Source organism: Haliotis asinina, chromosome 15 (assembly GCF_037392515.1).
Source record: "Haliotis asinina isolate JCU_RB_2024 chromosome 15, JCU_Hal_asi_v2, whole genome shotgun sequence".
NCBI lineage: Eukaryota > Metazoa > Mollusca > Gastropoda > Lepetellida > Haliotidae > Haliotis > Haliotis asinina.
Genome location: NC_090294.1, coordinates 558,098 through 575,730, shown reverse-complemented (window position 1 = coordinate 575,730; position 17,633 = coordinate 558,098). Strand labels below are relative to the sequence as shown.

The following is a 17,633-nucleotide window of genomic DNA, read 5'->3' as shown; positions in this document are numbered from 1 at the left end:
CGGATGAAATGGAAACTTTATGGTCAAGACAGAGGCGATATAAAGGTGCATACCTCAGCTGTTGTATCCACCATCTTGAATGTTGAGAATGTCAGACACAAGATAAATATTTACTGTTTGTGTTTACTTTAACATACTTCTCTTAAACATGTTATCAGAGAGCCAGTGTTAGTAACTGCAAGTAACATCTAAGACTGTGTTGGTTACTGTCAGTATGTATGAGATGAGAAAGATGAAACTCAATAACTAAAGCAGTTATAACATGGTAAAAGTTCCATCTCAGTTCCATCATGGCGCCACGCAGTGCTAGGAGAATAACTAAAGCAGTTATAACATGGCCAGACAGTTGTAGTCTCAGTTCCATCATGGCGCCACACAGTGCTAGGAGAATAACTAAAGCAGTTATAACATGGCCAGACAGTTGTAGTCTCAGTTCCATCATGGTGCCACACAGTGCCAGGAGAATAACTAAAGCAGTTATAACATGGTCAAACAATTGCAGTCTCAGTTCCATCAGGGCGCCACACAGTGCCAGGAGAATAACTGAAGCAGTTATAACATGGTCAAACAATTGCAGTCTCAGTTCTATCAGGGCACCACACAGTGCTAGGAGAATAACTGAAGCAGTTATAACATGGTCAAACAATTGCAGTCTCAGTTCTATCAGGGTGCCACACAGTCTAAGGAGAATAACTAAAGCAGTTATAACATGGTCAGACAGCAGGTTGGGATTAACTGAACCAGTTATTATTAACTGAACCAATTATAATGCATGCCTAACTCTTTTTAATGTTGGAAAACTTTTTGAAAACTTATGTGAGTGATGTTGTTTGTAGGATCAGGGTGTATGGATGGCCATGGGGACGGCCTGCGACGTCACAAGCGAGTGTCAGCATGTATGGGGCGGTGGAATGGACACATTCAGAACAGCAGCTCATTGTGTGCGCCTGGTTGGAGGGTGTGTTCCTGGTACGATGGGGACCTCCTTCGGAACATTTCATGGCGGGACGCCATGTCAGTGGGCGGTTGTTACGCCTTCAATGCAGCCCAAGATGGAGGAAGGTGCCGGGAGTGCCGAGATGACCTGGAGCAGGTGAGTCAGATGTTTGATTGCAGGTGTAGGTTACATAATCCAGGAGTCACAAATCCTGTCATACATCCTAACTTGACCCCTGCTTTGGTCTATTAAATATAATGTGTGCCAAATCAGCAGACAGTCAGTGATTACATTGGCAAACCACATCTCTCTGTCTCTCTCTCTCTCTCTCTCTCTCTCACACACACACACACACACACAAACACACACACTCTCTCACTCTCACACACACACAAACACACACAAACACACACACACACACCAGAAACTTGCAAGGATTAGCGTGAATTATGCCAACATTTCTAGCTTTTGTCAAAACTGAATACCAGCAGATTTGTTTCGGGAGAAACTGGATTATGATTAGGTATCATGACATGGAATATTTACCAATATTTATTTGGTGAACCAAATCAATATTAGTGTCAAAAACTATCCAATAAACCAACATCACTTGCGGTCTTTTTAAATTATTGATGGCAGTTTGCTGTTTGACAGCATCTAACTGACTAGGGTCTAGATTTTCAGAGATCTCTTAGCGCTAAGATCAGAGACCATTTATGGTCTCTGCTAAGATAGTCATAAGTGCCACATATTAACATGAACTTATGACTATCTTAGCGCTATGAGAGCTTAAAATTAAGACCCAGCACCATAAGACCCAGCTGAAATGGAAGAAGGCGTTCTTTCGTTGGATAACTTGTGCCTAATCCATTTCGTTTTTGAGTAAATTATGTTTAAAGCAAAACGATGCTGAAATCACCTCTGGACAAATAATATCTGAAACTTGGTATCCAAGAATGGAAATCATTGGATAGGTAACCTCTTTATGACAGTCTAAGTAAACTTATCCTGGATAGGTAACCTCTTTATGACAGTCTAAGTAAACTTATCCTGGATAGGTAACCTCTTTATGACAGTCTGAGTAAACTTATCCTGGATAGGTAACCTCTTTATGACAGTCTAAGTAAACTTATCCTGGATAGGTAACCTCTTTATGACAGTCTGAGTAAACTTATCCTGGATAGGTAACCTCTTTATGACAGTCTGAGTAAACTTATCCTGGATAGGTAACCTCTTTATGACAGTCTGAGTAAACTTATCCTGGATAGGTAACCTCTTTATGACAGTCTAAGTAAACTTATCCTGGATAGGTAACCTCTTTATGACAGTCTAAGTAAACTTATCCTGGATAGGTAACCTCTTTATGACAGTCTAAGTAAACTTATCCTGGATAGGTAACCTCTTTATGACAGTCTAAGTAAACTTATCTTGGATAGGTAACCTCTTTATGACAGTCTGAGTAAACTTATCCTGGATAGGTAACCTCTTTATGACAGTCTGAGTAAACTTATCCTGGATAGGTAACCTCTTTATGACAGTCTGAGTAAACTTATCCTGGATAGGTAACCTCTTTATGACAGTCTGAGTAAACTTATCCTGGATAGGTAACCTCTTTATGACAGTCTGAGTAAACTTATCCTGGATAGGTAACCTCTTTATGACAGTCTAAGTAAACTTATCCTGGATAGGTAACCTCTTTATGACAGTCTAAGTAAACTTATCCTTAGTAGTTTTCGTTACACTCCATCACTGAGTCTAACAAAACCTTACGGAAGGTTGCCTCAGGTAACCTTTGAGATTGACCAATCAGAACACAACTTACCAAACTGCAAAAGTGCACAGTCGCACATCCCTTATGAACTTCTTATCTCGAAAGGGTTCATACCCGAACGATTCCGAATGCTATTTAGCATACGATCGCTTCCGGGTGATGCACACGGCGTACATACTGCCATGACAAAGGTGAGTAAACAGTCGCTGACAGTAGTGTTTTTGACAATATTCAAGGATGTTAATTTTCAGAAATATTAGCTAATGGTAACCATGTCAACAGAAACCCCAAAGAGTATATGCTGCTGGTCAAATAATTGTGTTATATGCTGATTTTTGTTTGTGGAGAGATCTGTGTCAGTGACCTGAATATTTTGAAAGTCCCTCTGATCCCGAAATAGTAGCCGTTGTCTGATTGGTTAAATCTATTTAACTGTCTCGCATTTGATTGGACCGTCATTGGTTGCTCAAAGGTTACCTGACACGACCTTCTGCTAGGTTTTGTTAGACTCAGTGGTGGATTGTAACGAAATACACTGAGACGAAGTTTACTTAGACTGTCTTTATGACTTAGGGAGAATTGCTGTTAGCAGGGATAAAAAAGATGAAAAGTGATACATCATGCATGTAAATGAGAAATGTTTGGTATTTCTACCTGAAGGCAACACCTCCATTTGTTTACTATAGACCCAAGGGTTGTCCGGTGCTGACATGTTAGTACATACTTCAGTTTATATTATTTCCAATCATCAGATATAGAAATTTAAGACTTCCACAACTGAATATGGAAGAACTTGATGTCATTCTCCTCAGCAGGATGTCTTTAGCATGAGGCTGATCATGTGACAACAACATTCAGCTGCAAGCAGTATTCAGCCTTCAAACATGGGCACCTTAAGCTTATGGGTGGAAAAACACATTTTAACTTCTTATCATATTGTTGAATTGTGAACAGATACAAGCAGATCACAAGCTTTAAGGAACACTTCAGTGTCAACTTCTTTTGATGCAGAAGGTTAGGAGTTGTTTATGATTCTCACTAACATCCATAATACTAAAATGTTCATGTGCAGCCTATGTGGCCAGTGGCATCATTTTCACCTGATGGTATTGGCTTACCTGTAACGAGTGTACAGGTGACAGGCTGATCAGGTGTTATATTCAGATGTGTTGTGTGTTACTGACTTCCTGTATGACCAAGTAGAAGATGCATGGATGTCTCCAGATCACCTTAACGAGAATGGGCTCCATGTCTTGGGATAATAGTGCTCAGTATGTTAGGGGGTGAGTGAGTATTGTTTTATGCTGAATCTGTATTTTCTTATTCAGTGTAGAAATGTGTGCCAGTTTACAAGAAATGATCTTTGTTCAAACTTTAAAACACCTACAACATACAAGCTGTCCAATTGTGTTTGTGTGGTGGTTAAAGCGCTCCCTCGTCTTGCCAGTAGTCCAGAGTCATATATGTCAGGGATGGAAACTTGCTAGTGTTTGTCTCTGCATACCTAAACTAACTCCCAAAAGAAACACCACCAAAATAAAAACTACTGTAAATTGTCAAAATAATCATCAGTTTGTTTGAAAAAAGCAAAAAACAAATGATTACTCCTAGAGAAACATGTGCACTTGCATTTTGTATTTTATGGAAAAAAAACAAATTTACACAAATAAAACGGAAACTGCACAAATTGACCCACGTCAAATTAGGGTGTAAAAGCTAACCAGGCCTATTCTCTGACATCATTTTAACCGACTGACAACTGGGAACATGCCTCATTTAACACCAGAGCAGAGGGAGAGAGGAGTCCATAATGTACAGATGGAACAGACAAGAACATGTGGCTGGGACCATTGGGTGCTGGAAATCCACCTTGGGAAGATTTGTCATGCGTCCACGACAGACAGGCAGTACTTCAGACAGGCCAAACAGTGGTATACTCAAGGTCACTACCTGTGACATCATCACAAGCCTACAACATTGGACGTCCAGTCAGCTGTGGCCATTCATGGCCTCCGTGCCAATCGACCTTTCAAGGGCATGACATTGACATGCCAATGCTGACGTGCCAGAGAGAGATGAATCAGGACTGTGCGACACTGGCAGCAGTGAAACTGGTGAAGAAACAACTTTTTTGATGAAAGCAAGTTCCAGCACCTTTGGGAATAACTGAGACGTCATATTTGGGAAATGCCAAAATCCACCATTAACGAGGAATGCTGAAGTTGCTGTCCTGCGTTGGATCCCTAATCAAGTCGTCAGAAGACTCACCTAGTCAGTTCAACATCAGGTTCGGGCCTGCTAGGGATGGCCACACGTGGTATTGAACAATATGCACTGCCCAGAAAGTTGTATTGTTGTATGTATTGGTGATCGAATACTGGATAAATGCACCCCAGTGTTTTGTGATATTAGATCACAAGCTGTGATCACAAGCTGTCTTCTTGTTATCCATAAAATGCTGTTGCTGAATTATTGCTTTTAACAATAAAACATTTAATGTTACCATATTTTGAGTTTTGTTTAGACCAGAAACATGTTTGGTGGTGGGGGGTTTTTTTTGACACTAGTTTACATCATCTGTCTGGTGACAGAGTAGCGCAGTGGCTTAAGTGTAGGCTCATTATCACCTATCCTCCCACTAATCCTCCTATCCACTCACTCACTCACTCACTCACTCACATTGTCTTTCTTGTTCTAGGATGACCTAGCAGGCATTGGACGAGGGTGTACCCATCAAAACCTGGGCCAAACATCATGCATCAGTGGTGGCCGCATAGATGCCAGCTGCTGCGTTGACGCCCACTTTCACCGGGCCTGTCAGTATCAGCCAGGCCTTGCTACTGGGATTCTCTGCTGCAAGATGCCAGGTATACTCAAGCTTGCAAGAGTTATCTCCCTTCTTCCCACACAGCTCTGTATGACGTTTCCACTTGGCATTGATCACAAATAATTAATGTAACAAGTGACTGTTATTTGACAAAGCAGTTTGTGAATGTTTCCAACCACACTCTCTAATGGACTCCTGTTTCCTGATTGTCTGATGGTTTGATGGGCATGATGTGTGCTGAATATTTTGACACATATTTTTATTTTATCTACAGTTTTATCCCCTCGGCATGTTATGCTAGGGGATATAGTCATCGCCTTATCTGATCTGTCTGTCATTGGTCTGTAATCATTTTGTTTCCGGTGCTTAACTCAAAAACCTTTCAATATCTTTTGACCAAAATAGGCAGATATAACAAACTGAAGCTAAGGTTGGGTCCTTTGCTATTTATAGATTTTGGGCATTGTTGTTTTTTTCCCGGTTTCCATGGAAACGATTCGGACTTAGTCTCAAAAGGGAGGGATGGGCTTCATCTCCAGAGCATAATTCAAAAACATTCAGTATTTTTCTGCAGACTTTAGTAGATATATTAGTCAGGACCTAAAGTGGTGCCTTTTGCTGTTTACAGATTTTTGGCTTTTATGTTTTTTCCGGTTTCAATGGAAATGATACATATATAGTCTCAAAAGGGAGGGATGGGTGGAGCACAACTCAAAAACCATTTGATATCTTTCAACAGATCTTGACCATTAATATGAGACAGATCTTGAAGTGGTGCCTGTTGCTGTTTACAGATATATTGCATACTTACTTTTCGTGATTTCCATGGAAACAATTCAAACTTAGTCTTAAATAAACAACTTTTAGATGATTTTTTCCTTTCAAATATGTGGGGGCCTAGGGATATGTAATCTTCTGATATTTTCTGGTTGAGTTAGTAAATAAAAGCTATAAAGCTATTATTATTGTCTTAAGAAATGTTTTGACGGATTTTTCCAAAGTTTTATTTATGCTCATTATTAGTTATGTATATATGTTCATAAAGGATAAAAGTCTTGGTGCCAGTTTTTATGTTGACTCAAAAACATTCTTCTGTTATTATAAATAGATAATGAAATATCATCTGTTTTACCCTATTGAACCTGGTAAACAAGAGTGCACTTACATTCTATTGTCTTTTAAATATCTTTATCCATCTGTTCAGTAAAGCGTCCCAAGATTGCTGTGAAGCCCCCAGAGAAGATGTACGTGTACACAGGGCTTATCTTCCTGCTGACGTGTCAGGCCACAGGTATGCCCCCTCCCAGGGTGCAGTGGTACAAGGACGGTGTCCAGATGGCCAAGAACAACCAACGCATCTCTGTGCTGTCTTCAGGTGCGTTAACGACTGTATATCACATTTACAGGTGACACAAGTTACTACAGCTTGTGTGTGTATTGTAGCCTCACTAGAATTTGATTTTTGTGGGATTTCTGGTGTAAGAGCACCATGCATTGTGTGTCAAGGCAGTAGATATACTACCTGTGTTACTCATGTCCATTGTCATGCAGACACACTTGTGTAACTAGCAAGTGTTTGAAGAGGACATAAAATCATTAAAATGTAGCCTTCAGTAGTGTAATTGTTTCATCAAGTATTTTTGTGTTTTTGGAAATGGGATGGCCTTTGATGATGATGATGATGATGATGATGATGATGATGATGATGATGATGATGATGCGTTGATGATCCTCAGGAGACCTGTTGGTGACACTGGCCAAGAAGTCGGACACTGGGCTGTACACATGTGAGGTCATCAACGAGGAGGGCATTGACATGGCCAGCTCTTATGTCGTGGTGTCAGGTATGTGTCAAGGTGATGACAGGACCTCTGCAGCATGGATTAATGATGAATAATAATACATGCATTTATAGAGTGCAGCAATTCACAATTATCAAATGTTCTGTGCACTTCCCAAGGTATTTCCTATTCCTTACATTTTTGGAGGTATGTTAGTGTCCAAAGCCTTGCTTGCAGGTCTTACAAATATTGAAAGTGTGAGCTTTCACACTTTCAACAACTGTCTGTTCGATCAACAACCTCTACCTGTGTTTTGTCAACTGTCTGTTCATTCAACTGACTCTACCTGTATTTGTCAACTGTCTGTTCAATCAGCAACCTCTACCTGTGTTTTGTTAAGTGTCTGTTCAGTCAATTGACTTTACCTGTGTTTTGTCTTAGTCTGTGCAGTCAGATGACTCTACCTGTGTCTTGTCAACTGTCTGTTCAGTCAACTGACTTTACCTATGTTTTGTCAACTATCTGTGCAGTCAGATGACATTACCTGTGTCAATATCTGTCAGAATCAGCTGATTCTACCTGTGGTTTGTCAACTGTCTGTTCAGTCAGATGATGCTAACCGTATGTCAACTGTCTGTTCAGTCAACTGCCTCCTCCTGAGTTCTGTCAACTCTTCAATCAACTGCCTCTACCTGTGTTTTGTCAACTCTTCAATCAACTGCCTCTACCTGTGTTTTGTCAACTGCCTCCATATATGTTTGTCACTCCAGAATATTCCTCTGGCTGTGCTGACGGCACCACAGAAGGCCTGCACATGCACCGAGATGTACATGCATGTGCTGGGGAGTGGAAAGGTCATGTGAAGAATGGGAAGAGTCTATGTCAGAGTGGATGGAGGGTGTGTAAGCCACAAGACCAGTCTATTCTGCAGGAGCTCACATGGCTGGACATATTTGACCTTGGGGGATGCTACGCTTACAATGCTGCTAATAGCAAGGGGAGATGTAAGAGGTGAGTTACAGTGTTCCCAGAAATTATTGAGAAAATCTTTGTTTTTTTTCTAATGATGCTAAGATTGGAAAAAGGGCTTTCACTATGCACTAAGCATACTAAATAAGCGAGACAACTCTTGAAGGCTTAGAAGGCAGCTCATTACGTCAAGAGTTATCTCCCTTGTCTGAGCAGACGGCTTCCTGTGTTGACATGGCAGAATTTACAGCAAGAGAGAAAAGAAAGCTCATTCTAGATGATTTTGAAAGGTGTGAGGCTGATGCTAAAGTGTTAGCTTGTAGACATGGTATTCCTCTGTCTACAGTATACAGAACTTTGAAGAATATTCAAACAAGAACCGGGATAGAGCACAAAGCAGGGGGAGGTCGGCCTAGGAAATTCAGTGTTGTGGATCGCCGAAGACTTGGGCAGATTGTGAGTAGGGGCAAATTGAAAAGTGTTGAGAACATCAGAAATGAAGTGATTAGCAGAGGAAGTCCTCAGGTATGCAATGAAACAGTTAGGCAGGAGTTACAGAGACTTAATTGGGTGAAAAAACGTGGAATTCACTCGCCGTTGATGAAAGATGCACAAAAGGAAAAACGTTTAAACTGGTGTCGGGCTCATGAAAATCAAGATTGGGATAATGTTTTCTTTTCGGATGAAAGTTCTGTTTGGCTTTTCCCTAATTGTGTGAAAATTTGGACCAAAGATACTATCAAACCTATCTACCAGCGACCAAAACATAGCCTGAAGTTTCACATGTGGGGTGGCATATCGGCTCGCGGAGTGACGCCATTGTGTGTTTTCACAGGAAACTTGACAAACGAAAGATACGTTGACATTCTAAATGGTGACCTTCTTCCGACAGCACAAACATTGTATAAAGATGATTGGATTTTCCAGCATAATAATGACCCAAAACACACTGCGCGCTACACAAAACAGTGGTTGTCGGGCGAAAATGTTCAAGTTTTAGACTGGCCCAGTTACAGCCCAGACCTAAACCCAATTGAGAATGTGTGGGGAGTCATGAAGGACAGAATAAACCAAAAGGGACTGAGAAATATTGAAGATATGAAGGCCGAGGTGATCCAATATTGGGATACCCTGTCACACGATTACCTACAAACTTTCATGGGTAGTGTGCCTAGGCGTATTCAGGCATGCATTGCTGAGCGAGGAGGTCTAACAAAGTACTAAAACAAGACTGAGACTGTAAAAGGATGACGTTTTAACATGTTTATGTAAGTAAAACGCCAGAAGTTAATAAACGTGATGAGTTACATGACGCAACATGATTCTCAATAATTTCTGGGAATACTATACGACCATGTTGAGGGTGTGAGCCTTACACCATGTTTGTCAGGCGGACTGTGTAAGAGTCAATTTGGTCTGATGTTGACCATACATATCCATTGTAATGTCCACTTGTGACAATACCTCTCTTGTGTAGTGACATTAATGGTTCTCTTTTGGCAGATGTACCAAAAACAAGATGGCAGGAATTGGTCGTCAGTGTGGATGGCTTAGATACTCCCAACACTCCTGTCTGTTTCATGGCAGAATTGATGTATTTCACCCTAAGAACAACACTGGATGTGTGTACAGGGAAAACTACACATCCGGGGTAGTCTGTTGCAAGAAGAAGAAACGAAGACGGCCAGGTAGATCAGATACATTCATTCCATTCTTTCTAGTGCAACATGGCTGATTGCTGCATGAAACAACTTTCCCCCATAGTTCTACTGGGAATGTTCTTAGCAACTGTTTAGGGGAACTCTCAACCTTCCTGTCAGGGAATATTGATGGCAACTGTTTAGACTAACTCTCACCCTTCCTGTCATGGAATACTGATGGCAATTGTTTAGGGGAACTCTCACCCTTCATGTCAGGGAATAATTATGGCAACTGTTTAGAGGAACTCTCACCCTTCCTGTCAGGGAATATTAATGGCAACTGTTTAGACGAACTCTCACCCTTCCTGTCAGGGAATATTAATGGCAACTGTTTAGACTAACTCTCACCCTTCCTGTCAGGGAATATTAATGGCAACTGTTTAGACGAACTCTCACCCTTCCTGTCAGGGAATACTGCTGGCAACTGTTTAGACTAACTCTCACCCTTCCTGTCATGGAATACTGATGGCAATTGTTTAGAAGAACTCTCACCCTCCCTGTCAGGGAATATTAATGGCAACTGTTTAGACTAACTCTCACCCCCCCTGTCAGGGAATATTGATGGCAACTGTTTAGACTAACTCTCACCCTCCATGTCATGGAATAGTGATGGCAATTGTTTAGGGGAACTCTCACCCCCCCTGTCAGGGAATATTGATGGCAACTGTTTAGACTAACTCTCACCCTCCCTGTCAGGGAATATTAATGGCAACTGTTTAGACGAACTCTCACCCTTCCTGTCATGGAATACTGATGGCAATTGTTTAGAGGAACTCTCATCCTCCCTGTCAGGGAATATTAATGGCAACTGTTTAGACTAACTCTCACCCCCCCTGTCAGGGAATATTGATGGCAACTGTTTAGACTAACTCTCACCCTCCATGTCATGGAATAGTGATGGCAATTGTTTAGGGGAACTCTCACCCTCCCTGTCAGGGAATAATTATGGCAACTGTTTAGAGGAACTCTCACCCTTCCTGTCAGGGAATAATTATGGCAACTGTTTAGACTAACTCTCACCCTTCCTGTCAGGGAATATTGATGGCAACTGTTTAGACTAACTCTCACCCTCCCTGTCAGGAAATATTAATGGCAACTGTTTAGACTAACTCTCACCCTCCCTGTCAGGGAATATTGATGGCAACTGTTTAGACTAACTCTCACCCTCCCTGTCAGGGAATATTGATGGCAACTGTTTAGACTAACTCTCACCCTTCCTGTCAGGGAATATTAATGGCAACTGTTTAGACTAACTCTCACCCTTCCTGTCAGGGAATATTAATGGCAACTGTTTAGACTAACTCTCACCCTTCCTGTCATGGAATACTGATGGCAATTGTTTAGGGGAACTCTCACCCTTCATGTCAGGGAATAATTATGGCAACTGTTTAGAGGAACTCTCACCCTTCCTGTCAGGGAATATTAATGGCAACTGTTTAGACGAACTCTCACCCTTCCTGTCAGGGAATATTAATGGCAACTGTTTAGACTAACTCTCACCCTTCCTGTCAGGGAATATTAATGGCAACTGTTTAGACGAACTCTCACCCTTCCTGTCAGGGAATACTGCTGGCAACTGTTTAGACTAACTCTCACCCTTCCTGTCATGGAATACTGATGGCAATTGTTTAGAAGAACTCTCACCCTCCCTGTCAGGGAATATTAATGGCAACTGTTTAGACTAACTCTCACCCCCCCTGTCAGGGAATATTGATGGCAACTGTTTAGACTAACTCTCACCCTCCATGTCATGGAATAGTGATGGCAATTGTTTAGGGGAACTCTCACCCCCCCTGTCAGGGAATATTGATGGCAACTGTTTAGACTAACTCTCACCCTCCCTGTCAGGGAATATTAATGGCAACTGTTTAGACGAACTCTCACCCTTCCTGTCATGGAATACTGATGGCAATTGTTTAGAGGAACTCTCACCCTCCCTGTCAGGGAATATTAATGGCAACTGTTTAGACTAACTCTCACCCCCCCTGTCAGGGAATATTGATGGCAACTGTTTAGACTAACTCTCACCCTCCATGTCATGGAATAGTGATGGCAATTGTTTAGGGGAACTCTCACCCTCCCTGTCAGGGAATAATTATGGCAACTGTTTAGAGGAACTCTCACCCTTCCTGTCAGGGAATAATTATGGCAACTGTTTAGACTAACTCTCACCCTTCCTGTCAGGGAATATTGATGGCAACTGTTTAGACTAACTCTCACCCTCCCTGTCAGGAAATATTAATGGCAACTGTTTAGACTAACTCTCACCCTCCCTGTCAGGGAATATTGATGGCAACTGTTTAGACTAACTCTCACCCTCCCTGTCAGGGAATATTGATGGCAACTGTTTAGACTAACTCTCACCCTTCCTGTCAGGGAATATTAATGGCAACTGTTTAGACTAACTCTCACCCTTCCTGTCAGGGAATATTAATGGCAACTGTTTAGACTAACTCTCACCCTCCCTGTCAGGGAATATTGATGGCAACTGTTTAGACTAACTCTCACCCTCCCTGTCAGGGAATATTGATGGCAACTGTTTAGACTAACTCTCACCCTTCCTGTCAGGGAATATTAATGGCAACTGTTTAGACTAACTCTCACCCTCCCTGTCAGGGAATATTGATGGCAACTGTTTAGACTAACTCTCACCCTCCCTGTCAGGGAATATTGATGGCAACTGTTTAGACTAACTCTCACCCTTCCTGTCAGGGAATATTAATGGCAACTGTTTAGACTAACTCTCACCCTCCCTGTCAGGGAATATTGATGGCAACTGTTTAGACTAACTCTCACCCTCCCTGTCAGGGAATATTGATGGCAACTGTTTAGACTAACTCTCACCCTTCTTGTCAGGGAATATTAATGGCAACTGTTTAGACTAACTCTCACCCTTCCTGTCAGGGAATATTAATGGCAACTGTTTAGACTAACTCTCGCCCTCCCTGTCAGGGAATATTGATGGCAACTGTTTAGACTAACTCTCACCCTTCTTCTCAGGGAATATTGATGGCAACTGTTTAGACTCTCACCCTCCCTGTCAGGGAATATTGATGGCAACTGTTTAGACTAACTCTCACCCTCCCTGTCATGGAATAGTAATAGCTACAATTTTGACAACCAGCTCTCACTCAACCACCCAAATAAGTGACCTAATCCCCATTGCAGCCTCCAAGAAGCCAGTGTGCAGCCCACCCTGTGAGAACCAAGGCCAGTGTGTGGCCAACAACCGATGTCAGTGTTCGATTGGATACAAGGGGGCTCGCTGCCAGAACCGTGAGTATCGCACCTTGTACTGTAGTTTTCCAGGTTGAAGGACAGGCCCAAGAGCCCATATGAACTGAGTCAGTAATAACAGTCATTTGAAGTCAGTTGTCCTGTAAGGAAAGATGGATTCACTTTGTCCAGTTTGGTATTTGTTGATGTCATAAGGCAGACAGATGGTTATATGCATGTAGTCCTCTGAACAATGATAGACAATGCATTGTATTTCTAACTTCACAGCATGTTCTGCATGAGCATTATATATTGATAGAAACCTCCCCTTCGTTTGTTAACTGACATTAATTGTTCCACTTGCAGCCATCTGCAGTCCAGGATGCGGGACCAAGGGCCAGTGTGTTTCCCCCAACAGATGCAGGTGCCATACAGGATACACGGGCAAGTTCTGTCGCAAGAAGGTCATCAAGTGTCATAAGCCATGTTTGCATGGCGGCCGATGCTCACGAGGAAAGTGTCGATGCCCTGCAACCCATTGGGGAAATTCCTGTCAATATCGTAAGTATCAGTCAGGGTACAGTTTTATCACCCACACAGAAATGTTACACCCATTGCAATAAACTGACTATCCATAGAACTTGGAAGATTTTTAATAAGTGGATCCTTCCTTTCTGCAGTTCTTCAGCATATTCTCCTGTCTAAACTGAACCGCACGGAGAGATGAGAGGCGGGATGAGGCTGCCTGGATATACTCCTCACTGCCAGAGATGTACAGAATGACGGAGACGGAGGACTGAGGTGAAGAAGGCCAACTTGGCCCACACAGATGATGAAGTAGTTGTTGTTTCCCAAGGAAGGCTCTTGTGTATATTGTTGTTTCATTGTAAATTGTGAAAACTGTACATAGACCTGTTGACTATTTATAAAGAAATATGTTTACCACATGATGTATATAATGTTTTATTATTTCTACCGTCATTGCAAATGGCACATCTATACACACTGTGCTAACGTATTTGAAATCTGCAGTCAGGGCTCTACATGTAGTTTCTTACCACTGATGAATGAGACATTTGGTACATCGTTTAGGCATTAACATAACTGTAACCATGTTGCTTTCTCTGCTATATCCTTCATGTTTTTTACCTGTTACTCAAATTTCGGAGAGTGTATGTCTGATCACTGTAAATGCAATATCAAAAGAGTGAGAAAGATTACAATGCATACTGGATTTTTTTCTGTATGCTTAGTGCACAAGCTATATGTTACATGGCATGTTACACGATAGCTGCCAGATCATCAACATTAAAGATGGTGAAGTGTAAGTAGGGAGCTGATTTTCCTTCTGTATTCGACAACCAATACCCTCAGCTGAGCAAGGAGCTGGACAAGATCTGCACCATGTTTTCTGTAGAAGAATGTATGTGCCTGTAATATTTGACAGCAGAACTGTTCTTTCCTGAATCCACTGTACTGTTTATGTATGAATATGCTTTACTGTTCAGACTAAAATCTGTAACAATATTCAGACTAGAACCTGCAGTACTGTTCAGACAAGAATCTGCAGATCTGTTCTGACTAGAATCTGCAGTACTTTTCAGATTAGAATCTGCAGTACTGTTGAGAATAGAATCTGTGGTTCTTTACAGACTAGAATCTGCAGTACTTTTCAGACCAGAATCTGCAGTACTGTTCAGATTAGAACCACTGATTCAGTTCAGACTAGAATCTGCAGTACTGTTCAGTCTATGATCTGTGGTATTGTTCAAGTAGAATCTGTGGTACTGTTCAGACTAGGATCTGTGATACTGTTCAGAAAAAGTTATCTTCAGACTAGAATTTGCAGTATTGTCCATGGGGAGTCTGGCAACAGACATTTGATATCTGCAGTAAAGCAGATGATACTAAAAAAATGAAATGAAACTGAAAGTTAGCCCAAAACATTCGTCCATGGTTGAATTCCATTACACCTATATTTATATTTAAATCTTCTATTTCTACATAAATATACACTGCTCCATCTCCAAACGGCACACTTGTCTTGGCTTAGGAACACACTACTCCAGAGGCTTGTTCTTCCAAATAAAACATTTTAGGGCAGTTATTGGGAATTCCGTTAACAAATTGCACTGGCCTTCATTCTGGTACATTTTGTAACTTGAATTGTTTGTCTTTTCAATGTTGTGTATTGTATTTTGTAATATTTCATGTTTTAGTCTCAATCCACATTTTACATTTTCATTGTTTTCTACCCTAATGTGGTGTCTGTGTAGAGATAATATGCTACCATTATTGTAGTATTTGTGACAATATCACTTATTGTAATCATGATGAATAACTGTTCAACAAAGATTAAATATAAAAAAGTGTTTCAGACTAGCTACACTGTAGGCGATGCTTCAGTGCTGACCAATCACACTCATGTAATATCAACTATGTTTACATAGTAAGGCTTGGTAGACCAGTAACAGTATGTTATATATACACTGAGAGGTTGTTATATATACACTGAGAGGTTGTCCACAATGTTGCCAGGATGTTGTCCACGAGGCAGAGTGATGACACACGTCTCCCACAGTTCCCCGTTGTCACCAACTTCAGGTTTCATGCACCTTATATGTCTCAGGAAACATGTCATGCAAGACATTATTGGGTATCAGCTTCCCAGTCACACTAAAGACATTTTGAAAACACTGATAGACTGTTATAGAGCTGATTCATTCTTTGACCTCACATGTACTCATAGTTTGAAACATTAAAAATTCTCTTGATGTATTTTGTTGTATTGTTTTGTATTGCAATCTCGATACGTGTTAATTACATTAATTAATTGTGTAATTATTTGTACTGAAAGAATCATATACACGTCTACTTAATGTAAAACTGATGTAGAGGTTCCGAAAGCTTTTCATTTGTCCATGAAGATAAATTGTTTTTTGTTTGTAATCATAGAATGTTACTGGCCTGAAATGCTTGTAGACTTTTAGTGTACCAACTACCTCACACTAGTTTTGTGTAGTGTGTACATACATCATATACCATGCTGTATGTTGTGGCTGACACCTGCAACCACTGTTCTCCAGGGACATGAACAGTCTTTGTCTTTGTACTCACCTTGCAACAACTAGGACATTTCCTAACTGGCATAAGCAAATTGTTTCAAATGTTTTCTTAGCAACACAGAAAAGTAATGAAGTGTCATGGAGACACATTTGATGTAACGATAATTGTGTTTGATGTCTTTTGATTAGAACATGTCCCTTCGATGTCTGTTATTTAGTTCATTATCTGCACCATTGTGATCACGCCAGTATATCAGCATCCTGCAGAAATATGGGTTGTTTTGAGGGTTTGTCTTCAGCGACACTTGTATTTCAGGATTCTGCGTGCATGTCCCACCAGACCCACCACAAGTCCAGTATTACAATTGTCTCTTGTAGGAAATTGTCGTCCCAGTCCCAGTGTGTGTCAACAAATCCCTTGACTTAATCCAATGGGAAAGGCATCTAAACTTATGAGAAAGGGCTTTTCTAGGCTGGATCCTGTTCACTTATAAAATCAAATGTGATGAATCCATGAAGAGGAAATATATTTTGTTCTAGAAATTGATTTTTGTTAAATTTGACAGTCCGGTGTCAGTTAACTATTATGACCATACAAGTGTATGTCATAATCTGAAAATGGTCTTTAGATTCTTTCTTGTAGCTTGAAATACTAATACAGAAGAAATCATTTAAATGTTTGTTTGACTCAAAATGGTAGTTGTTGCTTACAAGTCACATGACTGCCCCTTCCCCCAAATTGTCACTACCACTACTATCCCACTGCGAATACCAGCAACAAAGTTGATTCAGCAATAATCACTCATTCCCTTTATCGATGGTAGATTCAATGTGTCAGCTGTTGTGATCAAGTGCCCCTCCCCATGTTATCCATGGCTGCTGTCCTGCTGGTTCCCAGCTTCACTGTTTGTGTCACATGGCTGTCACACTGTTATTATGTTGATGTAGGTGTTCACAACAGAGGTGCACATTATACACTGAGAGCAATAAAGTTTATGTTTGTAGAAACATGTTTCTGTTGTTTTATGGTCTCCAAGTGGGAAGAAATGTGGCCTACAATTACAAACTGTGGAAATCAACTATTTTGTCTAATGTCAGCACTCCATTTGTCATAGATAACTGGAGTGGGTTAGTTGAGTTTTACACACATTTAGCAATATTCCAGCAATATCACAGCAGTTGACACCAGAGATAGAAAACTGGTGATGATATGCGGTGTAATTTACCCTGTTCATGATATGCAGTGTAAATTACCCTGTTCATGATATGCAGTGTAAATTACCCTGTTCATGATATGCAGTGTAAATTACCCTGTTCATGATATGCAGTGTAAATTACCCTCTTCATGATATGCTGTGTAAATTACC

General features: G+C 41.0%; 1 protein-coding gene across 1 annotated transcript in view; it reads left to right on the top strand.

Moving 5' to 3' along the window:
• The window catches only part of LOC137265929 (uncharacterized), a 99,415-nt gene extending 82,139 nt beyond the window's left edge, over positions 1-17,276 (top strand). Inside the window, exons 4-12 of the mRNA XM_067801407.1 lie at positions 837-1,093; positions 5,407-5,575; positions 6,740-6,910; positions 7,272-7,379; positions 8,087-8,327; positions 9,789-9,973; positions 13,154-13,261; positions 13,568-13,762; positions 13,882-17,276. Of these exons, the coding sequence (XP_067657508.1) occupies positions 837-1,093; positions 5,407-5,575; positions 6,740-6,910; positions 7,272-7,379; positions 8,087-8,327; positions 9,789-9,973; positions 13,154-13,261; positions 13,568-13,762; positions 13,882-13,928 (1,481 nt within the window). The 3' untranslated portion in view covers positions 13,929-17,276. The remainder of the gene's footprint in view (positions 1-836; positions 1,094-5,406; positions 5,576-6,739; positions 6,911-7,271; positions 7,380-8,086; positions 8,328-9,788; positions 9,974-13,153; positions 13,262-13,567; positions 13,763-13,881) is intronic.
• The last annotated feature ends 357 nt before the right edge of the window (positions 17,277-17,633 follow it).